Genomic DNA, 17288 nt, shown 5'->3' on the forward strand with positions numbered 1-17288 from the left:
ATTGTATTTTTGTTGAACAGCAAAAAAATCTTGAAGCCTGAATATAAGGCTTAGCCACTACTGGCATCACCTGTGTGGGGACTACATGAGCACAGGAGGCCAGATTCAGCATTGCATGATTGCCCCTTTGCCTAGCCTGACTGGTCAGAAAGCAGGAATGAGGCTCTTCCCACAACAAATACTCCTCACAGAGAAGGCTTCCTAAACCAGGCACAGAGCTGGTTCTGCCAGCTCCGTGCCACCACTAGAGCAACCTCAGGCACAGAGGGGTGTTCTGGGACACAGCAAAAGAGGGGCAGACTACAAGGACGGAGCAGATCAGAAGTAGACGGAGATATGGCTGGGCAGACAAGCACCCCTGCCCTATGCTGGCCTTCATTACTCCTTAATAAGGGAGACAGATGCTCCTTCCCCTCTGGGGCACCCATGCCAGCACAGGGGTGAGTCTGCCCCAGGACTCTTGCCACCTGCTGTTGCCAGCATTCCTAGTTTCTAAATCCAAGATCATAGTTTAGAATATCACTTAACTGGCCTCTCTGATGTTACGATGTACAGGGAAATTCTGTATCCCCTTCCGAAACAACATTTTAATTATTTAGATTACCTACCTCAAGGTATTTCTCTATTTACATATAACTGAGGCTATAGTTATTCCACACAGCTTTAGGTTCTTTTTATAAAATTCTATTTAGTGCTATTTTAAGCTAAAGATTGGTTTTGGTTTTTTGCAAACACTCCCCCCACCCTTCTCTGTTTCAAAGGGGTTCAATTGGTATAAAACTGGAGTAATGCAGCTGTGAACCAGGCCTTTTATAAAAACAGACCCATTTCATTTCATTACATGTTACATATGATCCCTATATCTATAGCCACATATTTGCATACACAGAGTTGACTAGTAGGTTCTGATCTGTTACTTCATTACATTCATTTTATGTCATTGTAACTCAGTGGATTTCTAACTATTTCAATTCTATACTAGAAGGCTAAGTCCTTCTAGCACAAGGCCTCACTCTTCGAATCGTATTTTTTTCTTCAGAATGTTTATCTTCATTTGATGAGGCCAAAATATGTTGTTAACTTTTGAAAACAGATTGACGTTGTTATTTAAATGCTGGTCATTTGGTTTTATTACCAAATGCTACAAAGACATGAGGAAATGAACACTTGAGAAAAAGAAACTGTGTTTAAGTTTCATTTATCGGGCTGTTCATAGCAGTTAGGTTTCAAAGACACCACACCTCCACATAATTATATGTCCTTTGACTGATAAGTCAAGCAGTGGGAATATCTCTGAGAGAGAAGTGGGGAGTTCCTATCAGATATTCTGAGAGGGGCAAACTGTCCACTATGATAACCAGAAAAAGAAACTGTGACATGTGTAGTTCTGGGGAAAGATCTGGAAAAAATTTACAAAATGGTAAAAATGTAAACCAGTTTGCCTTTATAATGCTCATTTTCTGATGAAAACAAAACTAAATCTGGCAAGAAATAATGTGAAAAGAGCATTCTGGCTTGAATCTACAGTCACTCTATGTGGGTACAGCTCTGCACCATTGAAAACAATGGGCTCCTACATCACCAGGCTATGGATCAGCCTCCTAGCCTCTGTGATTGGACTTATTGCTGAGCCTACCAGCCCAGAAGCTGTCAACTGGTGCCAACTACCAGTGGTTTTATGATGTAAATATTTTGCTGTCAGAACTGCCCTGAAAGCCACCAAATCACTACTCAGTGCATTAGGAAATTTCAACTCAGTTTTAAGGAGAACATCAAAAGTCTGTTCAGCACACGGACTTGATTTTCATACACACAATAAAATTGTTTTATTATAAAACAGGCTTTATTAAAAAAGGTGTCTAACTGTTTAATGAAAGCTCTGACTGTTAGTATCATTACCCAAATGGAACAAAAGAATATTTCAATAATTTTTACTATTAAAAATACACATCAAGGAGTGCAGTATAATGGATAAGGTTATTGTCTGGTGTATCAGGGTGTCTGTCCCCTTTGAGGGTAGTGCAGACAGTGGGTCAGTCAACCTTTGTTCTATGCTCTTAAGATTCTCGGACTTCTGGAATGGATCAAGACCTAGAGAAGAGCCCAGCCAGGTATTGGAGGAAAAATAGTGTTTGGAGAAAACATGGGTATGGCATTCTGTGGTGCAGTCCAACCTAGTGAGGAGCTGTATCACCACTTACCTTGCAACCTGGGGTCCCTCACAAAGCTTTGCCGCTGTAGCTCCTCACACGCAGCCAAACAGTAGGCAAGTCACACCCTGAGTGTCTCTTGAAAGCCACAGCTCTGATCCAGCAACACTGACCCCAGCAGCCTGTCAGCAAACACCAGCCACACTCCAGCTTCCAGCAGCCTGGGTTACTATTTGCAGGGTGACCCCAACACACTCCCAATCTCGGATCTCCACCCCCAACATGTGTTCTGCACTGTCCAGTCCTCTCTTGGACAGTCCAGATATTAGGTCTGTTGCCCCTCTAACGGGGTCAAAATACCAAAGTCTGCTACCTTAAATGGAGTTACCCAAACAATTTACAAGACTGGATTAGTTTTGATTAAAAAAATAAAACAAGTCTATTTAACTACAAAGAGAGAGATTTTAAATGAGTACAAGTAATGAGGTATTAAAGGCAGAAATGGTTATAAGAAAAATAAAGATAAAACGCTTTCTAAACTTCACAAACTAGACTTGGGTCAAGTTGAAGTCCCTTAAAACAGTTTCAGTACACTGCTGACCAAATTCTCTGGCCAGGATTTGCTTCCAAAGTCCATAGGCTGTTTCTTTTGTCTTCTTAGGTGGTGGAGAGAAATGGAAAAGGAGAGAGAACTTGGGGTGCTTTTGCCCCTCACTTTTATAATGCAGTCATTCTTTGAAATGCATTTTCCTGAGAATGAACCCGAGAAAAATTTCTTTCCAGCTGAGACAAAGGAGACATGGAGTCTGGTGGGGGAGAGGTTCTATGGTGTTGTTTGTTAAGATACAGATCTGTTTGTTCCTGTCCCCATCCCTTGCCAAAGAATGGCCATTTGATAGGTGATGGCCCATCAGCTTTGATGACATGTGGCTAGAGGCATCATTTTGTCCTTTGCCTTTGAGAAACAAGTTTACCCACTCCCCAGACTTGTCTGGTAAACACACTTCAGTCACGATTTCAGCTTACTCTCATAACTTTATATGTAAAGTGGCTACATACATTTCACCATGATATTATTGACCAGCAAGTTATTAGTTTTCAAATGATACCTTACAAGGCATATTTTGTAGAAAGACTGTTATAGTAGTGTGTAGGGTGTGAATTCGTAGTGCATTCCGTTACAGCAGGCAACTGTCATTTTAAGGGCCTGGAACCAGGAGCCCTGTAATGTAGGGTAGGGGAAAGCTCCTGTCTCTCCCAGTCAACCAGGACAAGCTCTGGAAAAGAGAGCAATGTATAATCTGCATCTTTCTTTAGAACAAGGGAAGGTTGCTATCTACTGACCTGTATCAGCCTAAGTATAAAACAGGCCTGAACTCAGCCCAAAGAATGAGGGCTGTCAGACTCCTGGGTCAAGCTGAAGAAACCTCCATAAACTTAGAGACAGACCCAGAAGAAAGGCTGCAGGACTCCTGAACAAAGGAGAAGAAAGGTTGGGCCCATGGGCTAAAAGAGCTCTACTTGGGAGAGGACAAAATAAATAAAACCTCAAATAAAACTTATTCTAAGTATTCAGATTTGAGTGCAAATTATTGTGAAGGACTAAGAGAGAACTGAAGACAAGTTGCTGGAGGCCACGAGGTGGGATCTGGTTTACACCTCACATTACACTCATGGTGCTAAGGTGTCTGGGGTATCTGCATGACTTGCATTGTGTGCCTTTGCACCAAAGATGTGTGTGTGTATTCAGGATAACTGTACCTGCTGTAACTACCTCCCGACAAAACTTCCACAGCATACCCAATGGTTATAGCATGGCATTTTTTGTCCCATAGTAGCTGCCCACGTATAGAAGTTTATGAGTCTGCTACGACTGCTAAGAATGCTAATTCTTTAGCTCAACCAGTAAAGGTCTACATTTTAGATCCAGAGGCCCCAGACAACCTGACCAAGGGCTACACCAGCACCTCATTTGCTACTGCAGCTGGGCTGCATATGTGCCTGCCATAGTCTCAAGGAGCACCTCCTGAGCTAAGGGTGGCATAAACAGACTTCCCTTCTTAGTGCAGATTTTATTGACTGAGTGAAATGCAGAAATAAAACTGACTTTACATTCATATTGGGCCTCAGAGCCTATTGATTTCCACTGACTTCAATGGCCTTTTCATCAGGCCCTTTGTGTTTGAAACGTTAAACCTATACACAGTGAGGGACAGAATTTAAAAAAAGCTGGCAATCACCCTCAGCTTCATGCGTTTAATGCCTTTAATCAGTGAGGATTCAATTTTTCCGTCTTATTGACTAAGGGACTGCTTCAGCTGTTATCTAGTATGAACCATTAATGTTTCCTTTCCTTTGTAGAAAAAGTGCATTTAGACATTGTGAAGTAGGCAACAGTTGCTCGGGCATAGCAAATAAAGAATTTCTGGTCTCTTAAGGAAATGCAGTTTAACTCCCTGACACTGTCAGTGATGAGTAAGCCTCCTCTTTCTATCAAGAGGGTACAGTGAGGAAAGTCCCTCTACAAAGTCCTACTTATCTGTCTTAGGACAGATACATCTCAGCCCCTGCTCCATCCGCTTTGTGCTCCCTGAGTGGTGCAAAGGAGACATAAACTGACCACAAATGGCCAGTTGAGAATTCCCCCAGCAAAGGGGAATTCTCCATTGGCATAAAATCGGAAGAGCTGGCGCCTATGCCAGCAGACCCCACCACATGCTGGTATAGGGGGTTATGTAGGGATAGGGAGGAGTGGGGACAAAACAGAGCTCCACGATGCTAATTCTTAGCTCATAATACAAGAGAGTTGCCTAAAGATTGCTCTAATGTTCATCAGGGCCAGGGTTAGGATGACCTCTCCCTTGTCAAGCATGTGTCCATGCAAGGAACCTGGCCCTTCACTTAAAACATCCGGTATGTGTTATAACATGCACATTACAGCTGTATGTTTTTATGGATTCTTATAGCTGTAACCCCTTGGCCTTCTCCCCACCCAGCCACACAGTTTTGTCGCCTCTTTATTGTGACACATCTGAAATTAGGCTCTAAGTTTTTTTGCAGCAGATGCCACGGACCAATTGTCTGCTGGTGAAACTCTACTGATTTCAATAGAGTTATATCAGGAGAAAATTTTGCCTCATGCCTTCTTATCTGTAGTGTGTCACATTTATGCTTGTGGGCACTGTACTGTTAATTAATAAACAATAACAACTAGTTAACTTCTGAAAAGGGATGAGGCTTGGTCTCCTTTTGTATTGGTGCCAAATGCACCCACATGTATAATGAATTCCTGGTGGAAGTCTTAGACTCATCTTTCTAATTACCTGATTTGCACCTACAATCGAGTAGCCAGAAGCTCAGGTATTGATTTATGCTCACAATTCAATTGCAGGCCCCTAGGGAAGGGAAATTTGACCCTCTCTATGGGCTGAGCAAATTAGATCTGAAAGTCATTGAGAAACAATGAACAGAGGACCTCACAAAGAAAAGAACACTTTGAATGATAAAACAATGATTAATTTACATGACTAGAGTGCTCTTTTCCTCTTACAAGAGCAGGGGTTGGCAACCTTTCAGAAGTGGTGTGCCGAGTCTTCATTTATTCACTTTAATTTAAGATTTTGAGTGCCAGTAATACATTTTAACATTTTTAGAAGGTCTCTTCCTATAAATCTATAATATATAACTAAACTATTCTTGTATGTAAAATAAATAAGGTTTTTAAAATGTTTAAGAAGCTTCATTTAAAATTAAATTAAAATGCAGAGCCCCTCCGGAACGGTGGCCAGGACCTAGGCAGCGTGAGTGCCACTGAAAATCAGCTCACGTGCTGCCTTCAGGACATGTGCCATAGGTTGCCTACCCCTGAACTAGAGCACACTGGTTGTGACAATTCCGTATTCCCATTCAGTGCCCTGTCTCATAGATTCTTCTCAGAGACCCCTTGTAACTTGGGAGAGCCTGTCTACAGTTCCTCAGAGGCAGTGTGTTCAGATGTAAAATGCCATTACTGGCACATCAGGTGTGGCTTTATCCTGTTTCTCTCAGACATCCGCTGTGAAACCCAAAAGGTTGAAACCAAAAAAGCCCTTAATACCAAACTTAAGAGGTCCACCAAGAAGTGTCTTACCAATGAACTGTATAATCTTATTATTGCAAACCTTGTCCATTCTTCCTCTTTTCTCTTCCTCTGTCAGTTTATGATTCTTTTTTAACATGCCATGCCTGAATTTAGACGTAAGCTCTTCCAGACAAGGACTGTCTTCACTTTCTTGTGTGAAGCAACTAGCATGCATTAGGGCACTCTGAACTCATAATGAAGACGCAGATTCTCAAAGGTATTTAGGCTCTTCACTTCCACTGAAATCAATGGGCAAGTAAATAATAATCATCAATACTTAGTATAATACATTTACAATTATATCTCTATATCAGAACTCATTCAATTAAGTTCATGATCCCTGGGTACCTAATTTTTTTTTCTTTTCTGTCCTATTTGCATGGCTACACATTGAGTATTTTAAACAGTTCTTTAATTCTTATATGTAGTTAATATATTCGGTTCAAAAGGCTCTCCTGCCCTTGTGTTGTCGACAACAGATATTTCATAATGCTGATTATGTCTACAGCACAAAACCACAAAACTGTATTGTCTTGGAACATGGTTGTGAGCAATTGAGTTAGATGACACAATGCTGACTATGCTTCAGCAGTCAACGTAGACCAGGATACACAATGTTCAGACATGTGCTCTACAAATGCTATGTTATAGTGGTCAGTAGTACATCATCTAACTTGATTATTCATATTATGTTCAAATGCAGTCAAATTTGTATAGTGTAGATCAGTCAAACTGGTTTCCTTATTTCTCTGGCTACCTTATCAGACAGTAGAAACACACAAATGTCAGAATGAGAAAGAAAGAAAGAAAATCTTGTGCAAAACGCGGAGCCTGGGAACATCCACATTATTCCAGAGTGCAAACACATTATCTATCCCCTTTCATGGCCATCGAGAATACCAAAAAAAAAGGAGTGTATTATATTGCCTCAATAATGAAAATAATAATAATTAATTTCTTAGTACTTATACAGTATTTTGTATTCAAAACACTTTACAGATATTAATTTGAAACAACACCAAGACATAGTTAGATATTAACAAGGCAGAGAGAATGACCCAAAATGAGCACAGAAGATATGGAAGGACCAAATACCAGAAACCAAGATTAGCGAGATAAGGCTTGTGTGGCATCACACAAGAAAACATTGCATTTCTTAGTACGCGCCTAAACATATTTTGGAATTTCCCTTTGAAAGACATCCCTGAAGGCTTTTTCTTTTCTGAGTAGGCATTTGATGTGAACATACAAGAGAATGTTTTTTCAGTGTTCAGACAGGAAATCACACAAGAACAATATAAGGAACTAATTCGTTATCCAGTGAATGTTGTGGATACAACTGTTTATATCAGCTTGGTCAGAAGAAATTTCTATTCTTGATTTTTTTCCATGACTCACTGTGTGGATGTTAACAAATCATTTGGTCTCTCTTATCAAAGATAGAGGGGAAATAAAGAAGGGGAAATAGGCATATGACTCTTTTAGCTTTCTTATGCAGTATAAAGGTCAGCTATAAGGCTTTCCTAATTATTATTTCTTTTTCCATTACTTGTTTTTAAATTATAAATTCAGATGTTATCTAAGATGGAATGAAAACTCTAGTCAATGATGACTAGAGAACTAGTGAAATCACAAGATTCAAGTGAGTGAAAGCTGAGCAATTGAAAGGTACAAGAATTTAAAACTCTTTGTTTTTGTTAATGCCTGTTTAACCTTAATGCAGCATTGCAAACTCTCACAATTTTATCACAGGTCTTGAAATATTTGGTGTTTCTCTTAAAGCCCCTGCATGTCAATGCAATCGATTACATGAGAATCTCAGCTTTCTTTTTTTTTAAATGGTGGTTGTGCAGAAAAGCTTGAAAATATGTATAACTTAGAGTTTCAAAAATCAGAAGGCAAAGAAATAGAACCCAGAATTTATTATTTCTAAACCAATCTCATAATTTCTTCATGCCTGTGTCATAAACAGATTGTTAAGGGTTAATGTCTCTTTCACCTGGAAAGGGTTAACAAACAACACCTGACCAGAGGACCAATCAGGAGACAAGATACTTTTAAATTTGGGTGGAGGGAAGATTTGGTGTGTATTCTTTGTCCGGTGTGTGTTCTTCTCTTGCGGGGTCTGAGAGAGACCAGACATTACTACAGGCTCTCTAAGTTTCTGTTCAAATAGTAAGTAAAAACAGTGTTTAGGCTTTTGATGTTTTTACTCTATTGCAGTTGTGGATCTGGCATGGTTAACTTTTATTATGGTAGCTGCTCGGGAATGTTGGTTTGTATTGGCAACGGGGGGAATAGTTTCTTTCTGGTGCTGTAAGCTAGTAGAACCCTGTAATATATTTACATCTATGAAGTTACAGAGTAATTCTTTACTTTTTCCTTTATTAAAAGATTTCTTTTAGAGAACCTGATTGAATTTTTTCTTGTTCCCTTGCATTTTAATCCAGGGATTGGATAACTCGACCAGGACTGGTGGGGGAGACGGGAAGGGGGAGAGGTAGAATCTCTCTCTGTTTTTCCTTGGATCTGTTGCCTCTTTGTGGAAGGAAGGGACATGCTCCTCTGCTATTGTAATTAAAAGAGTTTGATCAGTAGTCCTCAGGATAGCCCAGGGAGGGAAAGTCTGGGAGGGGAAAGAAGGGGGAATGGTTTATTTCTCCTTGTTTTAAGGACCCAAGGGATTTGGTTCTTGGGGTTCCCCAGGGAAGGTTGGGGAAGTCAGAGTGCCCCAAAACACTATATTTTTGGGTGGTGGCAGTGCTATCAGATCTAAGCTAGTAATTAAGCTTAGAGGATTCATGTGCTAGTATCTCATTTTCTGAACTCTAAGGTTCAGATCTGAGAGGGAAAGCTATGACAGCCTGACTCATGATTTTGGAATACCTGAGGTTAGCAATGGGAATGACTAATTAACCATAAGCATTTGTTAAAGAACTATCATCCTCACTCCTTTTCTGTTAGGAGTTCATAATAAATATTTCCAAGACCTTCCAATGTGTCAGAAAAATCAGACACTCCGGCTATTTCGAAGGTTAAAAAAAAATCAAGGAAAAATCTTTACAAAACTGAAAACCATCATAAACAGGGGGAAACACAAACCCACCCATTCAACAAACATTTGCAGGTCACCTCTGGGTTTCCCTATCAGAGCTGATCACATTTCCTTTTTAACAAAAATTATCTTAGTTGAAATATAAAATAAAATATAATATTTTTAAACATTGTTTTAAGTTTGTTATAAATATGTGGATATGTTTCATTCTTCCTTTCCTTTTTCTACTCACCCCCCCCCCCGAGTCATTTTCCAAATTAGTGGAAAAAAAGAAAAGGACAGAGGAAAAAAGGAATGAAAAAAAGAGAACATAAAAATCAATTTTTTAAAATATATTTATAAAAACTTTTTAAAATACCTCCAAATTGATCCATGTAAAACCCATAAAATAGAAGCAACTTAAGTATGTTTATTCCTTTTTTTCAAATAGAAAGTATTGTGAACTTTCACAATCTGATCACGTCTTGTGACATCTGATGCATTTCTTAAAGACACATCTCCATGAATGGAAGGATCAACAGAGAATCTTGGTTTTAATGTTTTCTTTTTAAGTTTCTAGCTCCCATGGTCACAGAGAACAGCTAGAAAAAGCGACCCCTGACTCAGACAAATTATTATTTAAGTACTGCCAATCTCAAGAGATCAAAAACCAGGAATCAGACCCCCCCAAATTATTAGCCCAAAACCCACAAAGATTTTGTTTTTTAACACGGTGAGATTGTGTTTTTCAGTCTCTCTCGATTTTTGAACGCCACCTACTCACCCCTCGTGCTCCCCTGCCAGCCTCACACCCACTGGCACGGCCCCGCCTCCTAACAGTCACGTCACAAAGCTCACTACGACTCCGGCCGCAGCTGTCCTCAGCCTTAACGACAGCCTAGTCCCGCCCCCTTCCTCTGGCAGGCTGGTAACGGTCCCTTCAGCCCGCCCACTGCTTAGTGCGCTTGGCGCATGCGCGGAGCCGCGGCGGTCGGGCAGCTGTCGGCCCCGAGGGGTGACCATGGCCGGGCAGCTAGAGTCGGTGCGCGGGGTGGAGATCGATCCGGACGGCACGTTCAAGTACATCCTGGTGCGGGTGCAGCGCGCGGGGGGAGCTGAGCACCGGGACATCGTCAGGGGCACCGCGGCCGCCGAGTTCCACAGTGAGTCGGTGCCGCGAGCCAGGGCCGGGCGGGGGCCTGAAGGCAGAGCCCGCTGGCGCCTCATGCGCCCCCCGGACTGATCCCCCCCCCCCCATCGCTTTCTTGAGGGGAGAGCCGGCTGCCCCGCCGCGGGCCGCTCCTCCCCAACTGCTGCTGCAGCACCAACGGGGTGGCCCGGCCGCCGCAGAGCTGCTGCTGCGCGGACAGCGCTCTCCCCGCTGAGCGGGGCGCTGCTCTTACCCCCCCACCGCCCCCCGGGGTTGCTCTTAGGCCTCGGCCGCGCTGGGGGGGCAGTGTCTGTGCAATCCCCCGGTGGCTGCGCCGGGTGAGGAGTGACTTGCTCTGGTGTCCAGCCCTGGTACATTTCAGTCCGAAACGTGAACTTCTGAGTAGCCTCTGACTTGGTGAGACAGTGGAACCGGCAGCCACTGTTCTGGGATTTGCTAGGGCCCAGCTGCGTAAGTAACAACGGGTCTTTTCCTTCACTTACCAGCTTCCCTAAGGAAACAGGAAAAAAAATACTAGGTAGCTGAAAAGAGAGGACTGGAAGTAATCACCAAGTGAAACCTGAGTTCTGGTTAATGGATTGAATTGGCTTCATTTTGCAGATCATATATTTGAAAAAGTAAACCCTGAAATGGAAAAGTTGGGCTTTGAATGCAAGTGCCTTGGAGGAGGAAAAATTGACCATAATAGCAAAGACAAGAAAATAAGGGTATTTGGTCTCTCCACAGTAAGTGCCATATATTAGTTTCCTTGAAAATCCAACGTTTTAGGGCCCTAACCCTAACCATTAATTAGTTAGTCCACACAGTTCACCTGTGAGGTGGGTAAAGATGGCTTATTTTAGATGAGGAAACTACAGCAGAGAGGTTAGATTGACTTACTCACCCTCACACAGTAATTGGTGTCAGGGCTGTAACTGGAACTCAGCAGCTCCTGACTCACAATCCTGTACTGTTGCTATAGAGATGCCTCTGTCTATGTATCTCTTACTTACATGGTTCAGTATGTAAACACATTCTGTTTATAAAATGACCAATAGAAGCAATGAATTATCCATATATGTGGAACACACTGCAGTCTCCATACCACCTCACCACTGCAGAGAGCAGATAAGAGACAAAAAGATTTCTTGAGCTACTGATGTGGACAAGAGCAGACTAGTTCCATGTGATGTAAAGACATGTTATTTGAATCCTGTATAGAAGGTAGCAGTTCTTCAAGGTCACTTTTCCTCCAGGTCAGTTATAGCCCCAAACCAGATTAAACTTTTTTTTTTTTTAATTAGGGCTCTTTCTCAGATATCATATTATGGGGGCAAAGCTCTATGGGGAGGGGAGATGGCCTGCAACATTAGGGGTCTTCTAGAGCCTGCTCAATATTTGTGGCAGAATCAAACAATTAATGACCAAACTCCTGGGTTAATGGTGGTAGTGTGCAGCACAGGCAGCAGCATCTCTCTGTCCTGCCACCAAGTTAGTGGGAGAAGGGTGGTCAGCTGTACCTCACACCTTGTTTGCCAACTATTGTCAAATGCCCTGAACTTTACAGAAGCAGCTGTGTAACTGCAAAGGTTCACTTTCTCAAAAAAATGGAGATACAGAAAAGCTGAATGGCACTCTGTGAATAGCGGGTTACATCTTGGCCTGTAAATCAAAGCAACTTGGCTTTTGTCCTGGTTTTTTGTTGTATGACTTTAAAAATAGGGAAGTAGTTGTGTTAAATGGGGCTATTGATACTTAGCTCTTGGGTAAACTATGCGAATTAGAGAAGTGCTTGAGGAGTTCTTTGAAGTGAACTCTGTGGCTGGGATTAATAGCCTCAAGGAGCTCAATCACTATAAAGCAATGATAGTACCTTTGCCCAATCCCCTGTAAAGCAATGTCTGAGGCAGCACTGGAGCTCAGCTACTAGCTTCCTACATTATTGGGTGTGGTAGGTTGGCTTAGACAATAATTTAATAGCAGTACATGTTGCGATGCAAAAAGTTCAAGCTTTCTGACTATTAAAACACAAATTGTCAACATCATGTCAAAATATACAAAGTAAATATCCTTAAATCAAACTAAGTTTTCAAGCAGCATGTTCCTTTGCCTATCTGTACAATTTGATTATTACCAACGAAAATATTTTGTGTGTATGGTGAAATCGATATTTACCAATTAAAAAAGCTAATTCTTCCAAGGCCACTTATGTCTGATATAGCCATACTTGTTTATAGAAAACTACTTTTTGTATTAGTTGTGTAACTTGCAGTTTAGATGTCAGATTACTTGTGTGATCCTCTTGGAGCAGAGTTAAGGCTCTTCTGGTCACCTAAGTGAGAATCAATGCCTTGTTAAGTGCAACCTTAATTCTGATTTTCCTGAGTGGTAGCCGTGTTAGTCTGTATCAGCAAAAAGAACAAGGAGTACTTGTGGCACCTTAGAGCCTAACACATTTATTTGAGCATAAGCTTTTGTGGGGTAAAACCCACTTCATCAGATGCATGCCGATACATACTTTGTTAGTCTGTAAGGAGCCACAAATACCTCATTCGTTCTTCTGATTTTCCTGGCTTCTGACTCTGAAACATTTTAATTCAGATATTCCTCAAAGATAATAAACAGAACTTGGTTCACCTCAGTGGGACTTCTGTGCAGGGGGAAACTTAAGGCCATAAATCTGAATATTTAAAATGTTAACTGGAACTTGATACTCTTGTAGCCTTATATTTTGCATCCCTTTAAAATCTTTTATCTTTATTGCAGGGATATGGTAAAGCAGATCATGCAGTGACTGTAGAAATACTGAAAAAAGTATACCAAGACTATGAAATCACTTGGTCAGATGACAAGAAATGAAAAACTACTCTGGAATCTGAAATACAAAGCAGATATAGTATTGAAGTCTATGTTATGTTCAAATAAATCACTGTTAGCTTTATCTGAATAAAAAGATGTGTGTTCTCCATCCTTTAGAAATTGGAATTAAATCTTACTGAGGAAAACAGAAAGCAGCATAAATGCTGACAAGGTTAAAAGTATAAAACAAGCAACTAGCTCAAGACACAATCAATCAGCAAAATAATTTAAATACATCTGAGGTAGGCAGCCTGTCAGTCAGTAGGGCTACTGGACAACCCAGTGCTAAAGGAGTACTCAAGCAGGACAAGTCTGTTGCAGAGAAGCTAAATGCATTCTTTGCATCTGTCTTTATGCTAGAGCAATGTTTCTCAAATGGGGGTCCCTGAGAGTACACGAGGGGATCCACAGGCCAGGCTGAGAAACTCCTCCCCCTCCCTCTCAGCATGCTGGGGAACAGGCTTCCTACCTGCCCTGGCTCCACACTACTCCCAGAAGCAGCCAGCATGTCCATAGGAGGGAGAGAGGAGCAGGAGGGTCTCAGCATGCTGCCTCCGCCCTGAGCACTGACTCTGCAGCGCCTATTGGCCAGGAACTGCAGCAGATGAGCGCTGTAAGGGTGGTGCCTGCAGGCAGGGGCAGCATGCTGAGATCCCCTGGCTTCCACACCTAGGACCCACTGTCAGATGATGGACCGGTCGGTCACTTTTCGAAGGTGCCCCAGGTAAGCGCCTCACCCCCTCCCGCACCTGAACACCCCCGGAGCCTGCACCCCATCCTGCACCCAAACTCTCCCCCAGAGCTCACACCCTAACCTCCTGCCCCAGCCTAGTGAAAGTTAGTGAGGGTGGGGAAGAGTGAGCAGAGGGTAGGGCCTCGGAGAAGGGGTGGAGCAGTGGTGTGGCCTCAGGGAAGTGGGGCAGGGCAAGGCTGAGCAGAGGGAGTAGGGGTCCCTGAAAAATTTTAAATCAAACGGGGGGTCCTTGGATTGCTAAAAGTTTGAGAACTGCTGCTCTAGAGTATTTGGGGCTCATTGTCACTCATGAGCCTTCTTTTTAGGTAACAAATCTCTATTGTCACTTCAATCTGAGGCAGTTCCTCAGAAGACTTTGGAACAAATTGATAAACAGTAATAAGTTGTCAGGCCCAGATGGTATGTACCTAAATTCCCTGTAAGCTGCATGGCCATGCAGCAGCCTTTTCAGTGCTGTGCAGGTGCTCAGGGAACCTGCCCAGGGACCTGCTGCTCTAGGAGGAGGAGTGCCCTTCCCCCTGAGACCAAACTATGCTGCAGCCCGGACTTGCCATGACTGGGGTGCCCCTACTCTGGACAGGGTGGCACATCATGGTCTGGCCCCAGCTGTGGCTGGGGCAGCTCAGCGTGAACCCAGGTGGTCTGGCTCCAGCTGCCACTGCCTTCCTGAACCCAGTTCCAGCCAGACCTGCAGGGGCCAGCGGAGGGATGCCTATCCTGCAGCCCCAGCCTGGAGCTGCCACGGCAGAGAGGCACCTCTCCCCTGCCAGTCCAAGTGCTGCACTGGGGAGAGAGGGCTGGGGGGAGTCCTCTTTCCCTGCCATAGCCCAGGAGCACCCTCCTGCACCCCAAATCCCTCATCCCCAGCTCTACCCCAGAGCCCACACCTCCAGACACAGCCCTCACTCCCTGCACCCCAACCCTCAGCCCCACCCCTGAGACCCCTCCCACACTTTGAACCTCTCAGTCCCACCCCCACCACATGAATTTTGTTATGTGTGTCATATCCCCTCCATATTTGCGCACACAATAAAATTCATTCCACGCATAGGTAGGAAAAATTAGAGGGAACACTAGATCTGAAGGAGCTCTGAAGGAATACAACTATGAAATTGCAGAACTATTAACTGTGGCCTGTAACCTGTTGCTTAAATCAGCCTCTGTACCACATGATTGAGAGTAGCTAATAATGCTGGTTTTTTAAAAAGGTTCTAGAGCTGATTGATTCTGATAATTACAGGTCTGTAAGCCTAATTTCAGTATCAGGTAAACTGGTTGAAACAAGTAAAGAACAGCATTATTAGACACACAGATGAATATGATATGTTGGGATGGAGTCAACACAGTAAAAAGCAACAGAGAGTCCTGTGGCACCTTTTAGACTAACAGAAGTATTGGAGCATAAACTTTCATGGGTGAATACCCAATTCGTCAGATGCATGTAATGGAAATTTCCAGAGGCAGGTATAAATATGCAGGCCAGAATCAGTCTGAAGATAACGAGGTTAGATCAATCAGGGAGGATGAGGCCTCTCCATTCCATACAGACTATGGCCCATAACATTCTCTTTCTACCATTAAGCTCACTATGTTTCCGTCCTCTTCAAATTTCTATACTTACTTCCCCTCCTCCATGGCATTGTTTACATTTTTTGTCCTAACCTTCAAGAGCTTACATATCTCTACATTGTATTTCATCTGAAGTCTTCTCTTATTGCATCTTTCCCCATCCCTTCCTATGGTAGTGATGTTATCCTTAATTCCCTGTTAACTAACATATCCCATAATCTTTTCAGTATTTTTCTTCCACGCTGTTCCTCTCCACAGAATGTCCTACTATTACGCACACAATTTAATGCTTTCATCTGCTACCCGTCCTCCTGGGTACTCAGGGTCAAGAGACTCAACTTAACTCTTTGTAGGCTCAGGGCTCTATGGGTCTGCAGAGCTTTTTCCCAGTGAAAGAACATTCACAACAAACAACACATCAATGGCATACACATGCCAAGCATCTAATGCTCACCACTCCCAACAACAGACAGACATCTCTCGATGGTCAGTCAGGATCCGCTCTCATCCAGGGCTCTGGGTTCTGCACAATTTGGTCATGCAGGGGTTAAAAGTCCTGGCAGCTTTGGTCTTGAATTGTATCCTGGAATTAAGTTCCAACAAGCTTATTTTCTGACCGTCGTTATAGTTAAAATGAGAGTTCTTATCAATACCGTAATCATTATTTTACTCAAAGCATGCCTATACACTTGTAAGCAGAGTCAGGATGAGCGCTACCCTGACATCTGGTGGTGAATTGTAGGGAGTGTGGAAAGAATTTCAAAGAGTGTGGAAAGATTTGCATTGGCATCCACCCACCACTTAGCATAAGCCCACAGCAGACTGGGATGGTTATTTTAACAGCTCTGGGATCCCCAATTTCTTTGTTATTGGGGCAGGAGGAAAAAAAAAGTTTGTCACCCTGATTGTGTGAATGGGGAGCTGTGGGACTGCTTTGTGACAGAGATGACTCAACCTCAGTTTGGTAGTACTTGCTAAACATGGGACATGGGTTCCAAAACCCCATGAATTGAGAGAGGGTGGGAACTGGTGTGTGTATTTGATGGTATGGGCCCCCTTTTGAGGGCCTGGAACACCAATTGCACATCCTCCTCTCTCCAGTGTTGAAGAGTAGAGCTAATTTTGTTTCCATTAGAAGTTCATCTAGAGACAGATGAGCTGAATTCATGTTGGGCCAATGGTGCACCAGCACCAGGGCTTCCTCTACTAAGAGCTGAAATCACTGAGTGCTGTGTTAACCTGTGGGGGAGCCTGAAGACCTATTGTTAAGCAGCTGACAGCGCGGAGCAGTTTGCAGCATGTTGGAGCAGCCCATGGAACAGTGAGTGGAATGAAGTGGTTTGCAGGGACAGCTGGTGTGGTGGAGTGGGTCGTGGTGAAGCCTGCAGCAGAACTCCATAGAGAGGTGGAGCAGTTGGCCCTGGCCCACGTAAGGTGCCCCTTAACATCCTGTGTGGACTCTCACCCCCATTTCTACCCAGACTGGTGGGGTAAAACTCTGCAGATAAACTCTTGAATTCTGGGGTGGCACTGACCAGAGACTTTTGGGTTGTTGGACTTTGGGGTAATTGGACTTAAGACCCTAAGGGGAAAAGGACATTGCCAAATGTACTTGGAGGTGGATTTTGTTTATGGTTTGTGTTATAATCCTC

General features: G+C 43.1%; 1 protein-coding gene across 1 annotated transcript; it reads left to right on the plus strand.

Moving 5' to 3' along the window:
- Positions 1–10226: 10226 nt before the first annotated feature.
- LOC116839894 (14 kDa phosphohistidine phosphatase-like) lies at positions 10227–13395 on the plus strand. Its single transcript, XM_032806176.2, has 3 exons — positions 10227–10467; positions 11076–11200; positions 13221–13395. Exons 1-3 carry the CDS (start codon positions 10326–10328, stop codon positions 13311–13313), a joined length of 360 nt encoding a protein of 119 aa, XP_032662067.1. The 5' UTR covers positions 10227–10325; the 3' UTR covers positions 13314–13395.
- Positions 13396–17288: the final 3893 nt, after the last annotated feature.

This window comes from Chelonoidis abingdonii, chromosome 7 (genome assembly GCF_003597395.2).
Source record: "Chelonoidis abingdonii isolate Lonesome George chromosome 7, CheloAbing_2.0, whole genome shotgun sequence".
Taxonomy (NCBI): domain Eukaryota; kingdom Metazoa; phylum Chordata; order Testudines; family Testudinidae; genus Chelonoidis; species Chelonoidis abingdonii.